This window comes from Electrophorus electricus, chromosome 7, assembly GCF_041902795.1.
Source record: "Electrophorus electricus isolate QZ-2024a chromosome 7, ASM4190279v1, whole genome shotgun sequence".
In the NCBI taxonomy this organism is placed as follows: domain Eukaryota; kingdom Metazoa; phylum Chordata; class Actinopteri; order Gymnotiformes; family Gymnotidae; genus Electrophorus; species Electrophorus electricus.
Genome location: NC_137503.1, coordinates 13,590,792 through 13,608,226, shown reverse-complemented (window position 1 = coordinate 13,608,226; position 17,435 = coordinate 13,590,792). Strand labels below are relative to the sequence as shown.

General features: G+C 42.5%; 1 protein-coding gene across 2 annotated transcripts in view; it reads left to right on the top strand.

The window, feature by feature from the left end:
- Positions 1-17,435, top strand: part of syt2b (synaptotagmin IIb) — a 39,912-nt gene that overhangs the window by 17,807 nt on the left and 4,670 nt on the right. The window contains exons 2-7 of one of the 2 annotated variants that reach the window (XM_027000733.3): positions 6,199-6,441; positions 6,893-7,053; positions 9,822-9,944; positions 10,393-10,560; positions 16,805-16,972; positions 17,185-17,302. In XM_027000733.3, the coding sequence (XP_026856534.1) occupies positions 6,225-6,441; positions 6,893-7,053; positions 9,822-9,944; positions 10,393-10,560; positions 16,805-16,972; positions 17,185-17,302 (955 nt within the window). In that variant the 5' untranslated portion in view covers positions 6,199-6,224. Of the gene's footprint in view, positions 1-6,198; positions 6,442-6,892; positions 7,054-9,812; positions 9,945-10,392; positions 10,561-16,804; positions 16,973-17,184; positions 17,303-17,435 lie in introns of both variants that reach the window. The other variant, XM_027000732.3, reaches the window with a different exon arrangement.

Sequence of the window (17,435 nt, the reverse complement as noted above, 5' to 3'; positions counted from 1 at the left end):
ATGACACTGTAGATGATGTGTGTTCTCTCCATGATGCTGTAAATGATGTGTTCTCTCCATGATGCTGTAGATGATGTGTGTTCTCTCTATGACACTGTAGATAATGTGTGTCATATCCATGATGCTGTAGATGACGTGTGTTGTCTCCATGATGCTGTATATGATGTGTGTTCTCTCTATGACACTGTAGATGATGTGTGTTCTCTCCATGATGCTGTAGATGATGTGTGTTCTCTCTATGATGCTGTAGATGACGTGTTCTCTCCATTATGCTGTAGATGATGTATGTTCTCTGCATGATGCTGTAGATGACATATGTACTCCACATGATGCTGTAGATGACATGTGTTCTCTCCATGATGCTGTAGATGATGTGCGTTCTCTCCATGATGCTGTAGATGATGTGTGTTCTCACAACGATGCTGTAGTTTATGTGTGTTGTTGGGGCTTCTCCACAAGGATGCAGCTGAAAGATCTATTCTATCTTCACTTAGAATGGCTGGCATAGTCTCTCTGATACTGACAAGAATGTTGCTTTTTTGGAATACAGATTGCTTTGCAATAGCGATTTACATCAGGTCTCTGTATCATAATAGAGTATAGATATCTGGGCTAGGGACTTCAGGGGGTGGCCCCACTGTGACTGCCACTTTCACCCATATGAATATATATTGCAATATGCAGAGATAAAGTAAGGTACATCCATCCAGAATTTGCCACAAGGGCAGGGCATAAAAATGCAGTAGAAAAATGATAAATGTCCACACACTACATTATCCACACTGTATTTATTCAAGCATTATTGCAACATTTTAACCTATACTATATTTATCAGGCAAAACATCCATGTGAGAGAAACACATCTATAGGGTTGTAATGTCACAGCCTATAGTCACATTAGAAAAAAAACATACAAAATATGTATATACATTAACAATATATTTACATGTTATCCATGGAAAAGTATGACATGACTTCATCATGATTTCATCACAAACAGTAACGTAAAATTGAAACAACGAAGTATGTATCACATGAGAATGATGTTAATAAATAATATAATGAAAAAAAGCAATTAAGCTCAGTACCAAACAAATTGGAAAAGAGGTCTGTTATAAATAATATCTAATTCTTCATAGAGCTTATATGGAAACATGAGGTGTAAAATTTATGTCCAATAGCATTCGTGTTACATACTTTTTTTTTTAACCCCTAGAAAACTAACCACTTTCTCTATGCCAATATACACCAAGCTACAGCATTAAAACCACTGAGAGGTAAAGTGAATATTGATTATCGCATTGCAATGTCAAGCGGTCGGATATATTAGGTTGCAAGTGAAGAGTCTGTTCTTGAAGTGAAGAGTCAGTTCTTGAAGTTGATGTGTTGGAAGCAGGAAAAATGGGTAGGGGTAAGGACCTGAATAAATCTGTCAAGGGCCAAATTGTGATGGTTAGACAGCTGGGTCAGAGCATCTCCAAAGCGGGTTAGTACCTTGCAAAAAATGTCCAAGGAAGGACAACTGGTGAACCAGTGACAAGGTCATGGGCACCAAGGCTCATTGTTCCACGTGGGGAGCAAAGCTTAGCTTGTCTGGTCCAATACCACAGGAGCTGCTATAGCACAAACCACAAGTTAATGCTGGCTATAATAAAAAGTTGTCAGAATGCACAGTGCATCACAGCTTGCTGTGTATGGAGCTATGTCTCAATCCGATTGAGCATCTGTGGGATGTGCTGGAAAAACAAATCTGATCCATGGAGGCCCTACCTCACAACATACAGGATTTAAAGAATCTGCTGCTAATGTCTTGATGTCAGATACCACAGGGCACCTTCAGAGGTCTTGTGGAGTCCGTGTCTAGAGAGTATCTGGAAGGGGATGAGGGAGACATACACAATAATAGGCAGGTGGTTTTAATGGCTAATTGCTGTATATAACTAATATTATGGCCACCATGTTGAAATCTGCACACTATTATCCAAGCAGCCATATTTATTTAAGCACTATTTTAAGAGGATATAGATTTATTTCATTTGCTGCTCATGTGGGTTAGCTTATGTGAGCTTCTAGATCTCTGTGTACCCATATTAGTGAACATCACAGAAATAGTAGAACAGGCCCTTTTTTTTTATTAAAAATGTATAAATATATACTACAATATGTCATGAACATTCTAAAAAGTCTAAAAAGAACAAATAGCCTATTTTTTTTTGGCATGTAACATTTTTGTAAGGGCAGGGTTCTAGGAGATCATCTTCTACAGGCATGCACAAACTTAAATAGCCTGTAATTGTGCCCTGCCAGTAATCTGTTCCTGCTATGCCATGTGTTTGCTTCAGGGCATTTTGAGCAGAACAGAACTCGTGGGACTTTGAAGGAGCAGTGTTTCCAGCTTTATGAGCTACCTACATTCACAGTGTATCTTCTCTGCAGCTTTGCAGTTTTCTCTGCATTTGTTTGCAAAATCTATACCTGTTGAAAGTTTGTATTTCTTACTTTTGGCAACAGTGGACCTGAAACTTTTTGTTCTTCAAGACCACCCACTGACTGTACACTGCTTGGTGTTTGCCTTGTGTTAAACCATATATTCAGCCCATCGGGGTGACTTACGAGCCGAGTCAGATATTTGCGGAAGAGAAAATAGTGACGTGCAATGCATGGAGCTGAAAATCCCTGCATGGGAGGATTCCAAACATCTAAGCAATAATTTATTTCTAAAAGCCATATGCTGTGTGGGCGATGCCACAGTTGTTCCCAGGATTTAGCAGTCCTCTTCCAGTTTGTCCCCTAGTACTTCTGGGGTAAATGTGTAGGCTGCATGCAAGCATAGGTTTTGCAGTCTTGGTGTTATTCTGCTTTGGTTTTTGCAACTTGAGCTGCAGGCAGTGGAGAATCTTAGACAACTGTCATTGTTACTGACTTTGGTTTGTTATCTTCTCCTCCCTTTTGTTGTCACAAAGCAGGGTAATCTTGTTCACCGTAATCTCAATCTTGCTCCGAGCACAGTTATAGTCTTAGGGGATGGTGGGGCCTCACTTCATCCAATTAGCCATTTGTTACTGCCAAAAGGCATGGACAAAAAACAAATTACATTATCTACAATATATCACATAAGCGTTTACTCTACTAGAGGAACATAGCTTTTATTAAAGATTGGACATATGTCTGAATTGTCGTGATTAGTATTTTGGTAAAAAAAAAAGAAGTCACAGGCCCAAATGATTCTATCATGATCATGTCTGTCATGATTCATGTGAAGTGTGTGATCTTCTCTACAGAACTCAGGGTTAAGACTTGCAAGGCCTATTTTGTCCAAATGTATTGCTCATTCAGCCAGACTGCAAAATTGGCTGTCTCCTAAACTCAGACAGATTGCTTCTCCTTCTCTCTGTCTCACTAAGGGAGAGTCAGAAACCAAGTGAAAGCTCCACTCCCCCTTCACAGTCTGCTGAGAGACCATCATCATCTTTCGCGTGCAGCCTTCTTCAGAGAGATACTCATCACATTGTTCAACAGACAGTTGAATCAGCTTATGGAATCAAGCAAGAATTAATTTTTGCTAATATTACGTCTGCTCACTGTCCATCGTTTGTAGCCCCATTTTTTTTTCCTTGAAAGGCAATGGATGGAACCCAAAAGACTGATCTGTCCAAAGCACTTTACATATGACAAATCCAGTTGAATGAAGCACTCTAATGAAAGTGTGTTTGTCTGGTTGTGAGAGTGAAAAGATCAGGCTCATCATATTCTAAGTGCTACTGGAATGGCTACCAGGATGAGACTTTGTCAATCAATACATCAGCCAGTGAGCAAATGTCAGTCTAACTCAGGAGGTGAAACCTCCAACAGCAGAGACAAGGAGACAGATAATGGGCCAAGAAAATCGGTAAGGTCCTCAGTGTACCTAATGCTGACATCACTAACCTGAATGTAACATTCAAAAGTCGTACTAAAAGTTTTGCATGTTTTGGGCACAAACATTAGACTGTTGGAAAGTGCATGGTGACTGATAATGGGTGAGAGTCTTATGAAAACTTGGTAGAGCAGAAGCTATGAAACTGTTCAGTCCTAATGTAGTATATATACTGTTGTGAAGCAGGGTCTCAAGTTCACAGTACCGTCACAAACAATATCAACACAATATCATAACCAATAGCAATCATTGCAAATACAATATAATTTTAAAAATATCTTTTTGTGCGTCTGGTGGTTATTGGTTGTTATTACTTTTGTGTAAAGAATGTTTTTTGTTTCTAAGCCACAACCTGGAATACTAAGAGCACAAAAAACTGTGCAGTTCAATAGCCAATAAAGAGCTTCAGTTGTCACTAAGAAAAACACCTGAAATATATGCCTGACATGCAACCAGTCCCCTACACCCCTCTCTACAGGGTATTATGGACAAACAAAACTTGCAATTTAACTGAAGGAGACACAAACAAGAAATAGATCTGGTCAGGAAATGTTGCCATTGTTTGTAGCTCTGGTAAAAGCTAGAGTCATTTTTAGTTTGGGCTTTGCAAGAATCTGATTAATATTGAAGAGTTTGAACTACAATGGTAAAGATTCTTTTTATACTATTGGAGGGAGAGCTAAACTTTGCAACTGAGTGGTTTTGATTTTTGGGTGGAACATTATGAAATGTGCCTAAAAATGGTATCATTGTTAAGTTGATTGGAAGGTCTTTGTTAACTCTCTCTCTCACACTTGATTGTGGTTGAATGAATCAATATCAATATCATCTAATATTCTTGTGATAGAGTTTTAACCTAAAACATCTGTATTTTGTGTTTTCTCATTCTTTTTATCATTTTTTTAGCTGGTTTCATTGTGACTGAAAGCCAGCATGCACATGGGACATATTGCATATATGCCTAAACATGGACTCACTGGCCATGTTTGATATTGCATAATTTGGGCCTGTGTCCCTTTCAAGTAATCAATAAATCTTATTAAAGCAGTCCCCTCTAAAGCTAACGGAAAGGGCAGCTCATCAGGATTTTGCCATTAGCTTGGCAGTAATAACACCCTCATTTCATTTGTGCAAGCTCTGCTGCCAGCCTGCTACTTTCAGATTTTTTTCCTCTTCTTTTTCATTAAATGTCTGTCTTTATAAGAGTCTGCGTAATGATTAGGTGGAACTGATTTGCTCAGTGGGGAAGAAAGCCAAGCATTGTTGGCTGGTACCATGCATTACTTGAGCGACTGATGTTGCATAAAAAGATGTCTATTCAATCTGGTCAAAGAAATAAACTGTATATGTGCAGAAATTATTCACAGAGGTAACCTGTAAAGGCATTTCTCATGCCATATATCAGGACATGAATATTTTAGCTCTCTCATTATAGTGAGCGCAATTACCGCTGAAGATCCTAGTGAACCTGGCATCATGCATCTACTTTGCTGACAGCTCCTCTCTGAAGCCAATATATAGTTATTATTTTAATAATAAAAGAAAAAATATGACAAATATCAGGTTAACAATTTGCACATAACCAGTATGATGCATACTGGATGAACATTTATCATTTAGCTGACACTTTTATCCAAAACAACTGACAATTATGACAGAATACAACTTGAGGATTAGGGGTTTGCTCAGGGGCCCAACAGTGGCAACGATGGTGATTAAATCAGCAACCTTCCAATTACAAGTCAATTACTTTAACCACTGAGCTACCACTGCTTTCTAACACTAAGTTAAAATATGTGGAGGCAAACCAGGCAAACACTTATTACTTTGCTCTCCCCTCCTTCTAGGATGAATAGCTATCTGGTTAGTTGTGGGAGAGGTGCAGTCTGTTCTGTGCTGTTCTGCAGTGTCATTTGTCTTGCATGGCATCTTGTGGTAGCCCTGAAGCTCTGATGCTGTGCCTTTATTTCAGCTCCTATTGTTTATATGCAAAGCCATGCATTGAAAAAAGCCTTCACCCAAACCTGTCACCACTGCAAGCTTTAAGCATGTGCGTTTCCTCTTGCCCAAGCTAGCTATATTATTGATTGTCTGGGGGTAGGCTTCTTGTAATATTAATATCTACTTCCCAGCTGTGCACCTCTCCTCTCTTTAACAGTATGGACAGAGGAGTTGTATCAGTATACCACACAGATTCAGGTCCCCATTGCATTTTACAGGTGCCCGTGGTGGTGTTTCCTCATGCTTGTAGCATCACTCTTAGTGTTTGTGTGCTCCTGCAGGGACATTGAGTGCCTAGCTGCAGACCATGAAGTGGAACCTGTTCAAGAAAAAGCCAGAGGCCATAGTGGGTCCGGAACCCACAGGCCTGGGCGCCACCCACCCCACTAGCTCTCTGACAATGGCTCCCACCACCGCCCTCTCCACGACAGCGGACAACTCCACGGAGTCAGGAGGATCGTCCATGGATGACCTCTTTGAGAAGATCAAGAGCAAGTTCCTCAATGAGATCGAGACAATCCCATGTGAGTCCCATCAAGATGTGCTCTTGCTTGGGTTGCTGGGTTGAGATGTTATGAACCATGCATGTTCTTATGTTCTGCCACTTGGACTTTCCGTGCTTAGCTGACTCAATTGGCTACAAAAGAAGACAAGTAATAGGAAAATCAGTCAGACATCTTAAGATGCATTCTGTCTCACTGTTCTGAAAGAAGATTGTTTTTGATCCTATTGTCATAACACCCAGGCTATGTTTTTTTGTTCTCTTTGCTATTTGTACCTAGTAAGACCTTATAAATATGGAAGCCAAGAATTGTCTACCTCTACCACTGTCTTCCTCTGCCCCTACCTCTGCCTCTGTCAACCTCTGCCTCCCCCTACATCTGCCTCTGTCTACCTCTACCTCTAACTCTGCTTCCCCCTACCTCTGCCTGCCCATACCTCTGCCTTTGTCTCCCCTCTCCATCCATGCTGCAGTGCCTCCCTGGGCCCTGATTGCTATTGCTGTGGTGGCCGCCCTCCTCATTGTCACCTGCTGCTTCTGCATCATCAAGAAGTGCTGCTGCAAGAAGAAGAAGAACAAGAAAGGCAAGAAGGGCAAGGACGGCTTCAACATGAAGAACATGCAAGGTGGAGATGTACGTAAGGGCACTGGGGGATCTGAGGGGCTGGGCCACGAAGACCATGAAACTGCTGTATAATAGTGATGTACAACATGACCTGCTCATGCCTGAGGCCTTTATTGAAGTGTTCATGGGCAGTGGTGCACTGCCAAAGCAGAAGTTCCTTACAGTTTTGTGACTTTGCCAGCATTGGAACATACTGCTGAGTCATCAGCAAGTGAGAACAGACGTGTGTGAAAAAAGAGAGTCCATCCAGTCTTTTTGTTTTACGTAATTTTATTTCATGTGCTTGTGAGTAATGTGAGTTTTGTAAGTCGTTTGTTTTCTCTGATAAGAAAAGACATGCTAATTACTGACAGGGCAGAAAAGACAGCCAAGCAGTCCTGGCATTGTGAATGCAAAGAACTTCTAGGATTAGATGTAGTGAACACAAATTCCCCACATGTTATTAATAGTTAATCTCACAGCCTAATCTCAGTTAAATCTCACAGCTAGATGATCATCCAGAACATAGCTCCAGTTCTTTTTTGTAGTGTGTCTTTTCTCAGAGTGCTGTTGACAGCTCTCTTTGCTGTCTCTCATTCTCTTCCCAGTGTGCTTCTTGAGTTCAATCTCTCCCTCTCTCTTTCCCTCTCTCTCTCTCTCTCTGCTCTCTTCCCCTCTGCTTTTTGTCTTATGTGTGTGCACTGCGTTTCTTGGTGCTCGTGGGCGGCGGGTGTGACGGTAGGTGAACGGACAAACAGTTCAGCTCTTGGGCCGCTGAGTGCAAGCACATGACCCGCGGGCAGGGTTTGGCAGAATGGCCATTGTAACTTCCTTATTTTTTAAAAACATTTTGCTGTTGTTGCTCAACAAGAAAGCAAAATGGGAAGAAAAAAAACACAGGAAAGTTACAATGCAGATGGACAAAACAAAAGGCTAACGACCAACACTGTAATGAGATGCGAATGGAATAATTAACTCACTAATACTTTAATACAGGTTTTAATTCAAAGGCAACCCATAAGACTCACAGTGGATGCATGTGTTAAAGGGCATAGCCTTTTTATGGGGAAAAATCTTAGAATAACCTCAGAATTACACACCTCAGAATAATAGACCTCAGAATATAACACCTCAGAATAACAGACTGGGGACTTTTCTTTTATAGATAGCATAAAAGGGGATGAAGACTTTACAGAATTGGAGGATTTTTAGCATATTCTACGCTGTGCCCTTTAATTTGCTTCTATAGGGAGATTATCGGGAATGGACTTGAGGCTGACAGTTTTTTGGTGGCACTATGCTAGGAACACCCTTCAACAGCAAGGCCCAAGCAGTGCAGTCCTTTTAGAACCTAACAGCACACTTTCCTTCAGATTAAGATTAGGATTCAAACAAAATAAAATCAAAATAAAATAAAAAATAAAAAATGGAATATGGGGATATTTGATCAAGAGAACCTGCTAAGTAAGCCATTTCACACCAAGTCCTAAAGTTATTTTGCTTCTCAAACCATAATTATCTTCTGTTGTTTTAACTGAACTCTGCACAAAAAAATCATCCTAGATCAGTGCTCTTATGATGAGACATTTGACGAAGCAAATAATTTTTCTGATATCAAATTACCACCAATCTGGGCTGGGTTTCCCAAAAACATTGTAAAACAAAGATGATGCATAAATAGTAGAGTGAGTATGATGATCACTATGATGATTTTGGGAAATGGGACCCTGTTTTCTTGTTTTCCTGTCTAGAGGCTGATCCGGCTTGATTAAATCAACACAGGAAAATATAATTACATCACTGGTTCAGCCCCGCCTTTTGATAAATTAGTGAGGAATATTGATCTCAAGTAATTGCAGATTTAGTACCTGGCCAGCCAGCACTGTAAATTTAACATACAGGGAAACACAGTGAAAGTGCCAAAACATGATTCAGCTCTTTTTCCTTCGCCAGTGTAAATACTATTAAAAGCACTTTAGAAAAAAAGGGAAGAAAAAGAAAGAAAACACACATCAGCAATTCTAAGACCAGAAATAGCACAAAGGAATCTACTATTCGTTAAAGCTTTCTCACTCATTAATCCCATGAGGACTGCTGAACAGCATGAACTGGATAGTGCTGATGGGAATGTGGCCAGCCAGCACTAAATTACATCAAAGTCATTTATAAGACCTTAATTTTGAAAGCATAATAATGTTTCACAATACATATGAGAGTGAAATATGTATATTTCTGTATTGTTATCAAATAAATGTGTATTCTTAGATAACAATTTATATGGATTATATATTTTAAATATTTATGGTACTAATTAAATATATACATTAATATGCCAAGAGTGTTTAAAATGGGTGAAAGCCCTTCATATCATACAAATGCCATCAACCTAAATCACCCCGATTAGTTTTCAATTTGTAATAGCATTAGTAGCATTTCTGCTTGAAATATTTCTTTGATGTTGAAGTCAGAGCATTGATTAGAATGCCAACACCTTCAGGCCTCAAGAGTCCACACTAAACACCCATGAGATTACAGTGAAAAAGTGTCACCAAAAGAAATTGCAAGCTCAAGTCATTTGCAACTTCCAGCCTTGAATGACTGCATCGGTAAGAGGCTGCTATAACAGGCAAATGGGTAGGTGGGGCCAGAGAGGAGTACACCTCCACTCTTTTGCACCGGGAGCCTAACAGGATGTCCTGAGCTTGTGGCATGCTGCAGACAGGAAATGACCATGTCCTCGTCACAGAAATCCCCTACCAATGGCATTCACACATGTTTTCCTCCACCAGAAACAACAGGACGATGATGATGACGATGGGGAGACAGGTTTGACGGAGGAGGAGAAAGAGGAAGAGGAAAAAGAGCAGGAGAAGCTGGGGAAACTGCAGTACTCTCTGGATTATGACTTCCAGGACAACAAGGTGCAAACAAACTGTTATTCCTTTTCTTTGTGTTTTCATGCTTAATAAGTATGCAACATTTTTGTGTCTTTTAGTTTCTTTTTTCTTCAAAATACACTAATTAAGCTTGAATTTCTATTCAAACAGAAGTTCATAAAGAGAAGCTGAAGCTTTGCTGTAGACATTTTGTTAGATTTTACTTAAACTAACACATCCATTTTATTAGCATTCCAGCTGTCTTTTTAATAAGCATACCTGGGTATGTTCGATATTTTGTCCATATAACATATCTGATACCTACCTACTAAAGGCATTTCAATGTTATGCTATTCATCATTCCCAGACTATAAAATGCATACTGACTTTTTCCTTCTATCCCTTTCTTTCTTTCTTTCTTTCTTTCTTTCTTTCTTTCTTTCTTTCTTTCTTTCTTTCTTTCTTTCTTTCTTTCTACCAATCCTTCTCCCAGTTGACAGTGGGCATCTTGCAGTGTGCTGACCTGATTTCCATGGACTCAGGAGGAACTTCTGACCCTTATGTCAAAGTCTTTCTGCTCCCTGACAAAAAGAAAAAGTTTGACACCAAAGTGCACAAAAAGACACTGAATCCAGTATTCAATGAAACCTTTGTCTTCAAGGTAAGTTATTTTTAAATTGTTTTCGAATTTTCAAATATTTGTATAGGTAAGTTAACAAAAAATATCTTTTTTTCAGAGAATATATGTTAATATAAAGGCCCCATTACAGACTATAAGCTTTAAAGTGGGCATGCATACACTTACGGCATTTAGCTGACACTTTTATCCAAAGCAACTTACAATTATGAGTTAGGGTTAACATAAGGGCATTGCTCATTGCTTATATGGACTTCACTTACATGGACTGCAACGTCAAGTCAAATGTCCATGTATGTTCTTCTAATTAAACTGGTAAAACTACTCCATGGGTAGCTTTGCAAAGCTTTGTATGATTGTGCTTCCATGACACATTATATCACGGTGCAGTGTAATGGATTTGGCATGTGGAACACTGTCCATGGTTCTGAACATTCTACAGCATAGACCAGAAACAATGTTTTAAAACTTGTTTATTTGCTAAGTGTTTAAATTAGGTGCAAATTTTTCAGACAATGTAAATGTCACTCAAATGTTATGTGGTATCATTTGAAAACGATCTCAGTTAAAATGAGCCTAAGGAATTCGCTGCTTCTGTGTATGAATATGGTTTAAAAATAAGACGTTCTGCTGAGATGAGATTGTTGTTTAAACCTCAAGGTCCTGGCCTACTAATTGTCTAATATTGTGCTGACAAACAAGCTGTCAGAGTAAGCATGAATCATCAGATAATGTCTGATGGTTATACTAAGCATAAATATTAACACTTCATATTTAACTTTTTTTGTTTGCTTGTTTGTGTTCTTGTGAATTTTAACAAAAGGTATTGTTCCATCTGCTTGTCTGAGTTGTTAACTCTGCTGGCATAATGATTTCTTTGGCTAAAGAACGTTTATTTCTCTTAGTCACTAATAAGGTCTATGAACAACTGAGTAGACCCTGGTGATCGTTCATAGAGCTCGTTCGTAGAGCTTCCAGAGAAGCGATCTAGTAACGAAACAAATCCCCCACATTCTAAACCTGCATGTCTTACAAGGTGAAAAACTGGGACTGTGCATTCCATGGTAGAACAGCTGCATTTCAACGCTGCATTCATGAATGAAAGGAAGAGAAAGAATGGGAGAACAAGGAAGAGAGGATAGAAAGAGATTGCTAGGAAGGGAACAGAACACAGAGGGAAGACATCTTTGTTTTATAGCAGTAGGCACAAGGCAGCACATTAATCTTCCTTGACTTACCTTCACTAATGATTCATTGGTGGGCTCAGCTGCAAACACTATCAGTTACAGTCCTTGGTTTTGGGGTTCTGAGAATGTTTCTTTGCCTAAAGATTAGAAGAAGAATCAGAATATGCTTCAGCATGTCTGGGTGTTATCCACCACGTGTTAAGGTTGAAAGTGCCCAAGGCAGGTCACAAATTTGAAAACTCTCTCTCAAAACTCTCAATTTGGTCCAGCCAAATTATTCGGTGTTCTTGAAGCTTTTTCCAAGGACTGGCATTTTGAGATTCAAGCATCTGGTGTGGAAGATACATGCCATTTTTCATGATGGGGGGGTGATGTTTCTGTCTCATGTGTGTTTTAGATGGCATTGATCTGATCTGTCATTGATTTGAAGGAGAATAATGCCAAAGTCAATTATCATTGCCTTCTTTGGGATTGTGCTGTGCACCGTGATCGAACCACAAAACAAAGTCGAAGCACCAAGCATGGTCTCATCAATGTAAAGGTTAGCTGTAAGGGTCATTGGCAGTGCATTTATTGCTCAGCAAAGAAAAAAAGAGGTGAAAGAACAGGCTTATCATGCAGTTAAACAGATAAGTGCAAAGGTGAGACACAGATGCTTAAATGCCTATGAGTTCTATTGTAAGGGTTGTCACCAGGCCAAGGCCTCCTTCGGCCAGCAGAGGGAAGCCTCGAGTCAATCACACCACTAATCAGGCTTAACACCCAACAGCTGGGTTAGGCCTTATAAAAGCCCAGTGACCCAGTCAATAAGTGTTGGGGTTTTACTAAAGTTTTGAGCCAAGTGCCTAGCTGGTAACTTTAGATCTTGAGGTCTGTGAGCCCTCATACTACACCTCACTTCTTGTCTGTGAGTGTGTTTGTGTTTTCACACATCTTTTCCAATTTTCCTGAGGCTTTCCTTAGCCATTCAAGTTCCTCCCTGTTTTCTGATTTTGTTTGGGAAGTTTTGGTTTGGTTTTCCCCAGTCATTGGGGTTGCCATTTCTTCCCGTGGCGTCCTTTGTTCACCCTTTTTCCACGCCTGGCATGGTGTTTAGTTTTTTTCCTTTTGTTTTACCTGATCCAAGATCTAACTGTTCTGCGCATGGTCCCAGTGTTGTTAGAGCATGGTTGCTCACCCAGTAGGCTATTGGTGTCGTCACCTAGCTGACCTGGGTTCAAGCCCACTTTACAAAAAGACCCAGCTCAACAGTTAGATCTGGAACAGGTAAAGGTGGTTCTGACTAATCAGGGGGTGACTGTTGCTTGACATGAGCAGGCCCTGCAACAGATCACCTCTCAGTTGCAGGACCTGACAGACCTCCTGACATGAACACCAGTGCCTCTGGCTGCCCCTAGTCAGGAGGCAGCTGGGGCTGCGGTAGCAGCAGAGCCAGCCCAAATCCTGCCCACCTCACATTCAGAGCCATTGCTCCCTGCTCTTGAGTGCTATGCTGGTGAGGCAGGAGGTTGTGGATGGTTCCTCATTCAATGCTCACTGGCTTTCAAGCAGCACACATCTTGGTTCCCCACAGAGTGAGCAAAGGTGGCATACATCATCTCCCTTCTCACTGGGCATGCTCTGGCATGGGCCACCCTGGTCTGGGAGCACCAAACTGATGTATGTTCCACTGCAGCAGAATTCCAGTCATTGGAGGGGAGACTATTTCCCGTCTCCTTAATATATATCAGGGGAGAGGCGCTGTGGCTGATTATGTGATTTAGTTCTGCACTGTGGCGGACGAGATTGGATGGAACCCCACAGCTGCTTTCCACCAGGGCCTCAGCAAGGACCTCAAAGATGAACTGATCCATCGTGATACTCCCGCCTCTCTCGACAACCTGATCAATATGGTCTTGCGTATTGACAATCGCGTGCGGCGAAGGCGCAGAACACGGGGACCAGGGATCAGTCGAGGCTCTCGGGGAGCCCCTTGCACCCTTAGTCCTGTTCATGCACATGACAAGCAGGAGTCTGGATCCCAGCCAATGCAGCTAGGACACACTCGCCTTTCCCAGAGTGAATGAAATGCTCGGATGAGGAAGGGGAGGTGTCTGTACTGCAGAAACTCGGGTCATCTCCGCCCAGCTTGCCCTGAGCTCCAGGGAAAGGACTCTGACAGACTCAACCAGTCCTCCCTGAGCTCAGGGGTTGTTCTTAAGTACCACAATTGCTTGGGGAACGTCTGAAACACATTTCCAGGCATTCGTGGACTCAGGAGTGGCGGGCAACTTTCTCGATGCTGGGTTAGCCAACAAGTTAGCTGGTCCCACTGGATTGCCGCCATTGATGGTCAGTCCCTTGAGCCAGGGTTGTTCGCTATCAGACTCGTCCAATCACATTGCGAGTCAGCCCACACACTGAACAGATTGCGCCGTATATTATCCATGCTCCTGACTTGCAACTGAATTTGGGGTACCCCTGGCTTCAGTGACATAATCCCCATGTGGTCTGGCTGACCCGGTCAGTGCTGTCTTGGGGTTTGTCATGTCGGAGCTCCTGTTTCCAGCTACTCAAGCCTCGGTCTGGGTCTGGTCATGGTCCCGGCGGTCCGGACCTGTCTTGAGTCCCCCAGGAATACTGGGACCTCGGGGACGCATTTAGCAAACAGAACGCCCAACTATTGCCTCCCCACCAGCCATATGACATGGCCATAAACCTCCTCCTGGGCTCCAGTCCCCCTAGAGGTCGCCTGTTCTCCCTTTCAGGGCCTGGACGTCAGGCAAAGGACGAGTATATCCAAGAGTCCTTGGCCCTAGGGTTCATCCGGCCGTCTACCCCGGCTGGCGCGGGTTTCTTCTTTGCCAGGAAGAAAGATGGTGGGCTACGACCCTGTATAGACTTAACAAACTATCCATCAAGGACCGCCCCATTGCCCCTCATGACCTCAGTATTCGAGACACTACAGCAGGCCTCCGTTTTCACTAAACTGGACCTGCACAGATCCTACAACTTGGTGAGAATCCAGGAGGGAGACGAGTGGATGGCGACGTTCATCACCCCCTCTGGGCACTATGAATACCTCGTCATGCCGTTTGGGCTGATGAACACACTTGCCGTCTTCCAACGGTACATCAATGAGGTATTAAGGGAAGCCCTTGGCAGGTACGTGTTTGTCTACTTGACCTACAGCCAAACGGTAGACAAACATGTTACCCATGTTAGGCGGGTCCTTCAGCTCCTACTCGAGAACCACCTCTTAGTCAAGCTGGAGAAGTCCACGCTCCATGCACAAACCATTTCCTTTTTGGGATTTATTGTCTCCCATAACACGTTATGCATGGACCCAGCCAAGGTTCGGGCTGTGAAGAGCTGGCCCAGACCCACCTCGGTGTGTCCGGTCCAATGCTTCCTGGGCTTCATGAACTTCTACCACAGGTTCTTGAAGAACTTTAGCATGGTTGCAGCCCCATTGACTGCGTTGACCAGGAAAGCGTCTGGTTGGTTCTGCTGGTCCACCAAAGCCCATCAGGCATTCGAAGAACTAAAGCGCCGTCTAATCATGGCTCCTATTCTTCGGCTCCCCAATGCAGAACTTCAATTTATTGTTGAGGTGGATGCATCTGAGCTGGGTGTTGGTGCAGTTCTGTCCCAGCAATCAGGAGAGGACAAAAAACTGCATCCCTGTGCCTATTTCTCTTGGCGTCTGTCCTCAGCAGAACGGAACTACGATGTGGGTGACCGCGAATTACTGGTGGTCAAGCTTGTGCTCGAGGAGTGGAGACACTGGCTGGAGGGGTAAAACACCCCTTCCTGGTCTGGATGGACCACAAGAACTTGGCCTACATACAGCAGGCCAAGCGACTTAATCCGCGCCAGGCCAGATGGGGATTGTTCTTTGCCCGGTTTGCTCGCTGCCTTCTGCTCTGCCCTTGACCGTTATCCCAAGGGCCTGCATCGTGGTTGAGAAGGCAGTACGTCAGGCTCTCGTGGCTGAACCGGACCCACCGGGATGGCTGTATGTATCTAAGGCAGTTAGAGCTCAGGTCCTTGAGTGGGGACATGCATCCCCCTTTTCAGCACACCCAGGAGTCACATGGATGCTTGAGTTTCTCTGTCAGTGGTTTTGGTGGCCATGCATGGAACCTGACGTCCAAGCGTTTGTGAACTCCTGTCGCATCTGCGCTCACTGCAAAGACCCCAGGACAAGGCCCACTGGTCTGTTGCACCCACTGGCTGTCCCTTCGTGCCCTTGGTCTCATCTGTCATGCGAATTTATCACGGGGCTGCCCCAATCAAGGAGCAACACTGTGATTTTGGTGGTTGTCAATAGGTTCTCCAAGGCCGGCTACTTCGTTGCACTGCCAAAACTGCCATCTGCGAAAGAGACAGCTAAACTATTACTTACTCAAGTTGTCCGTATTCATGAACTGTCTAGCGACATCGTGTCAGACCACGGGTCTCAATTCACCAGCCGGTTCTGGGGGGCCTTTTGTCGGTTGTTTTGGGGGCAGAAGCCAGCTTGTCCTGTCCTCTGGCTTCCATGCCCAATCCAACAGCCAGATCGAGAGAGTTAACCAGGACCTGGAGCGCACCCTCCGTTGTCTGGCCTCTTCCTGCCCATCCTCTTGGTCTAACACAAACTGTTCTTCAAACTGCAACTGCCAGAAAGTAAAAAAAATAGCATTTAGTTAGTTTATCACTTGTCTAACACTTGTCTAAGATTGTGTTATATATTATAGAACAAGGTGCATAACTAATTTATTACAACTGAATAATTTATCTTTATGGTTGTGGTATGTCGTTAAATCCTAACTCAAAAAAAGAAAGTCATGGTGGAGGGGAGTAGAATGGTCACATGTTGTTAGTGATCCAAGGTATGCACCTAAATGTTAACATGAATGCAAAGGAATTATAGTTGGAAAAACCAGTGGACTGGAAGATATCTGCATCTCTCTGGTTTACCTGTTAACCTCTATATTTGTACAGGGGTTTTCTCTGTTTCTTGCGCTATTATGAGGATCTTACTGACCTTTTTACATAAATGACATGACTTAAAAACATTTGTTTAGTGATTTTTCCATGGCCACCTTCCACTTTAGGTCCCCTATCAGGAGCTGGGAGGGAAGACCCTGGTCATGTCTGTGTACGACTACGATCGTTTCTCCAAGCATGACATCATTGGTGAACTCAAGCTACCCATGAACACCGTGGACCTGGGACAGCCCATTGAGGAGTGGAAAGACCTAGAGAGTGCTGAGAAGGAAGAGGTGAATTGCCTGATCTTGTGAATCAACATAAGACTTTCTTTGTATATAATATGTATATAGGAAATACTATGAAATGTATCAGAAAGAAGCCTAGATTTTTTTTTATTGCTAATCATGTTCCATCTTTTAATATCTAACGTCCATTTGAGCTGCAGTGAGTCTCTGAATCCTGCTCTCCTCACACACTGTATGTGTGGGTTTGGTCCCTATAGCCAGAGAAGCTGGGAGACATCTGCATCTCGCTGCGTTATGTGCCCACTGCTGGCAAACTGACTGTCTGCATCCTGGAGGCCAAGAACCTGAAGAAAATGGATGTGGGTGGGCTGTCTGGTGAGCAAAACTAAGGGGTATTTGGAGAAGTAGCTCATGAGTCTTTCATCTGTCACCTAATGCTAGGACACAAGCTGAGTAATCATTAGTCGTAAAAAAATAAATAAATAATTTTAAAAAACATAGCCATCGT